General features: G+C 49.0%; 1 protein-coding gene across 1 annotated transcript; it reads left to right on the top strand.

The window, feature by feature from the left end:
* Nucleotides 1-2,329: 2,329 nt before the first annotated feature.
* On the top strand, nucleotides 2,330-2,803 carry LOC124671773. The gene has a single exon (XM_047208103.1). It carries the CDS (start codon nucleotides 2,330-2,332, stop codon nucleotides 2,801-2,803), a length of 474 nt encoding a protein of 157 aa, XP_047064059.1.
* The last annotated feature ends 1,494 nt before the right edge of the window (nucleotides 2,804-4,297 follow it).

Raw genomic sequence — 4,297 nt, forward strand, 5'->3', positions numbered from 1 at the left:
ACCATAAACTGCCCGTGTCGCCGTTTTCGATCATCAATAAAGCAACTTCACGGTTTCCTAGACCTGTTGTAAAATATGTTATTGTGAGTTTTTTGTGAACAAGTACTGTAAAAATTTGCCATCGTCGTCGGAGAAGTCCCAGTTCTCCTCCTCCTCTTTTGGCGTCAGCGGTGGAGAAGGAGCGGCGGTGACCAGGTTGATAAAGTTGCCGGAGTCCTTGGCAGACCACAACTCCACCTCCCGCGCGTTGTAGGCCACCTGCCGCTAGTCCTTGTCGACAGAGCGACCGAGGAGCAGGTGCTGTCCCGGCGCGTCCTCCGGGTCATCGAGGCCGTAGTAGGCTGCATGGGCCTCAAGCTCCATCTCCCACCACTGTTTCGCTGGTGGCGGCGCGTGGCACCGGGAGGTGGATGGCTTCCTCCTTGGGGCGGCGAAGCTCGAGGCGACCACGTGGAAGCGAGCCCGGCGCCTCCTTCTTCACCGGCGGTACGGATAAGCTGTCCCGCCGGCCGTCGCGGATGATGATGCCATCGGAAGGCCTCGCGTACGGCGTGGAGCGTTACCGGTCGCCAGAACCGGACAAACCATATCTAGAAGCTCACGGTGCCGCCCGTGTCGGTGCGCATGCTGGCGGCGCCACCATTCGCTGCGCCTGCGGGAAGTAGATCGGCCAACGTGGCGGGTTGCCGTGGAAGTAGACGTCCGCCTCGTCTAGGGTGAACTGGCGGGAGCGCTCGCTGTCAGCACCACTTCTGTGGGCCTCGTAGTTGTGCGCCATGGCTCCAGTGGTATATTTCGTCTGGTGGCGGTGGATTCGAGCACCGGTTGTGGTGTACGGTGTCTGGGCACAGACGCCTCGGGTTCCAGCGACGACCAACATTATGCGTCTTTAAAAACGCGACTGGCGCCATGTCTCTCCGACGAGCGGGACCCGCGGGCGTTTTCCTATGTGGCACGAGGCGCCAGCGCTTCCGATTCGTGCCCAACGCGTAGGGGCTGACACGGGGTTGCTTACGGTTTTACTAAGCCCGAACACGCGTCGGTGCTTTATTAGACGCGCCGGTGTAAACTTAATTTTGCCGCCGGCCCTCAAATAGCTGCTGGGGAAGCTATTAAGCTCGCCGTCGGATGCTCTATCACATGTACACAACTTCAGATTTTGGTAACGTCCCTCTGCAAATAAAAAAGATTTTGGTGTCGCTACCCCAAATTAACTACAGTTTATTGTTGGTGAACAACAAACTAGCACATTTTTGAGCAACTATTATTTGCCTTTAGGCAACAAATTGGTATTGCTGGGCAACTATTATGTGATTTAAGGCAAATAAGTTGTATTATTAGGCAAGTGTGAACTTTGTAATATGTGGGACCTGCCGGTCCCTTCCTTCTCTCCTCATCGTTATCTTCTTCCTGGACATATCTCCTTCCTTCCCTTTTTTCCCCTTTGCCTCCCGGTCAACGCTGCCCACGCTGCAGATTCCGGCTGCCGCCGGCCTCCTCTCCCAATTCCGTTCACCAACACGGCCTCACCAGCCTCCTCTCCTCCTATTCCCTACCGGAGAGACGCCGTTCCATCACCAACTGATCCCCTTCCGACCCTAACACTGCGAGGAGATCGAGGAGCCGAAGCACCACTTCGATGGTGGAGTAGGTACCGCCAGCCGCCGCCTCCTCCTGCAGCGGTCGGTACTTCACCGTCATACACCTCTCCCGAGCCCTCTCCGATCCCCAGCCACCTCCATTTTTTGTCCAGTACGACAGTGTATGTACGGCCAAAGTAGCTCCGCCTCCAATTTCTGGCATGGTGATTGGCGGGGGCGGCGCTGTGGGAATGGTGGCCGGAGGTGGCGCGCGGTGTGGCCGGGGTTCCATTCGGCGGTGGAGAAACTTATGGCCGCGTCGTGGGCTTGGATGCTCACGCGGAGACGAGTAGATCGGAGCGCTCATAGTCGGTCCTGGCCGACAGGAACTTTGCTTTTCTAGTTGAGCGCTCAGATGCACTAACGGGCATGCGGCTGCCCGCTAGACACGTCCTAAAAATATACCTGAGTTGGATAAGTAATGTCCATGTATATTTCTGTTTTTTCAACTTTATATAGAACTAAAATTTGGATTATTTAGTGCTATTTTCCTTGTTTCCGAAATAATTAATTTCCTACCAACTTTGTATGTACGAATTAATTCTACTCCAAAATATATTATTTTATGGCTCTAGTTCACAGTATATATATGCTATGCATCTACGAAAAAATATAGTAATATCTCCAGAGCTTGAGGCCATCCACAAAGTGTCCAACACTTGACATCCTACACCAAGCAAGCACCAGCAATGGCGAAGCATCTTCTCCCACTCATCATGGCGGTGGCGGTGGCGGTGTCAGCCATCCTTGTCACCGCCACGGCCGACGACCTCGCCCCCGCGCCCACGGTGGACCCGGGGAACTCAACCGCCAAGCCGACGGCGTACGAAATGCTAGAGCGCTACGGCTTCCCGCCGGGCATCCTCCCGGCGGGCGCGGAGAGCTACGATCTGGGCCTGGACGGCTCCTTCCAGGTGAACTTCCCCAGCGACTGCAGCTTCCGCGTGTCCAAGCAGTACAAGGTGAACTACAGCAGCCGGGTGGCCGGGAACATCCAGAACGGGTCCATCAGCGGGCTGGAGGGCGTCAAGGTGAAGATCGTCTTCGCGTGGATCAACATCCGGGAGGTCGACCTCGACGGCGGCGAGCTCAGGATGCACGCCGGGTCGGTGTCCAAGTCCTTCTCGCTCGACCATTTCTCCACTAGCCCGCAGTGCAACTGACGAGGCTCCCTTGCAAGATTTAATGCCGCTTGGCGATTCCCATTTTTCTTCTTGTTATTCTTAGTTAGTCTGGTGATCAGTGCACGCAGCTGCTTTTTGTTTGCAATTGCTGTGATTCTTTACATGTTCATGTATTATCATTGATTCATTGTATTATGGGCAGAGATTGAAGTGCTATAATATAAAAATTATTTTCATGAGTGTAAATTTCCTCCGGCTGAGTTACAAGAACAGCGTTACCCCGGACAAAGCGATGCAGTATATCGGTGCAGTATATCGGTTTGTCCTTGCTTGGGAAAACAATGTTTCTATTACTCCATGGCTTCCACACGATGACCCTGAGAAGCAAGGCGATGACCCTTCTCCCTCTATGACCTTTCCCCACTACAGTGCTCTTCCACCGTCCAACGTACCAAAGCATTGTTGGAGCTCAGTTTTTTTTCCTTCATTTATTCTTTAAGTCTTGATTGCGCTTTATAATCGTTTTCGGACCAATCCGAGACCATGTCGACCCTTCGGCAAAGCGAAAGATCCGCCCGATGTGTTTTGTTGTAGACCTGTGCGATTCGTTGCATTGGCGGTGTCGGGAGCTCGTATAAGCCGCTCCAAGCGGCGCCCACAAATCGCCTCATATGGGCCAACCCATTGGACGGCTTCGTCAATTTCTTCGCCGGTTCGCGTTAAGTTGTTTCCTGGCTGTTTATTTTCAAAATCTGAATATATTTAAATCTAAAACAATTTCAATATCTAATTATTTTTATATATGAATATTTTTAAATTTTAATAAATATGAAAATCTGAACTTAAATATTACATTTTCATATTTGGATTTTTCCAAATTTAAACTTTTTGAACATCTAAACATTTTTAAACCTTGGAAAATTTTGAAATCTGAATAACTTTCAAAATTTTAAGAATTTTCAAAAATAAAAGTTTTCAAATCAATATTTTTGAAATTTGAACACAATTTAAAAATCCAGACAGAAAAAAACTGGCAAAAAGATAAAACCGAAACAGGAAACAGAACTGAAAACCGCAAGAAAAAACCAGCGAAAACAGAGCGAGTTAAACTGGGCCAGGCCCATCAGCGTCCAGCATGCATAAGGGGCTAGGCGGCGCGGGGCTTCGGCCTCGCAACGGGCGACGTATAGATGGGTCGGGCCCATATTGCTTTGTTCGCTGTCTCCCTACCTGTATTCCACTGGTTTTTTTTTTCTGGTTCTCCTTCCCTAGGTTTTCGTCTATATTTCACTTCTGAAAAATGTCCGAATATTTTTCATTTTTTTTAAAGTGAATATATTTAAATTTTAACAAATTTTAAATCTAAATATTTTTCAAAAATAAATGTTTTAAACTTGAATATTTTTGGAATGCGAGCAATTTCAAATTTAAACACTTTCATAATCTGAAATTTGTAATTTAAAATTTTGAGATCTGATTTTTTTAAATTAGGTTAATAAAACATTTTTAAATATTTGAAAACCAATTTACAAA

Source organism: Lolium rigidum, chromosome 7 (genome assembly GCF_022539505.1).
Source record: "Lolium rigidum isolate FL_2022 chromosome 7, APGP_CSIRO_Lrig_0.1, whole genome shotgun sequence".
In the NCBI taxonomy this organism is placed as follows: Eukaryota; Viridiplantae; Streptophyta; class Magnoliopsida; order Poales; family Poaceae; genus Lolium; species Lolium rigidum.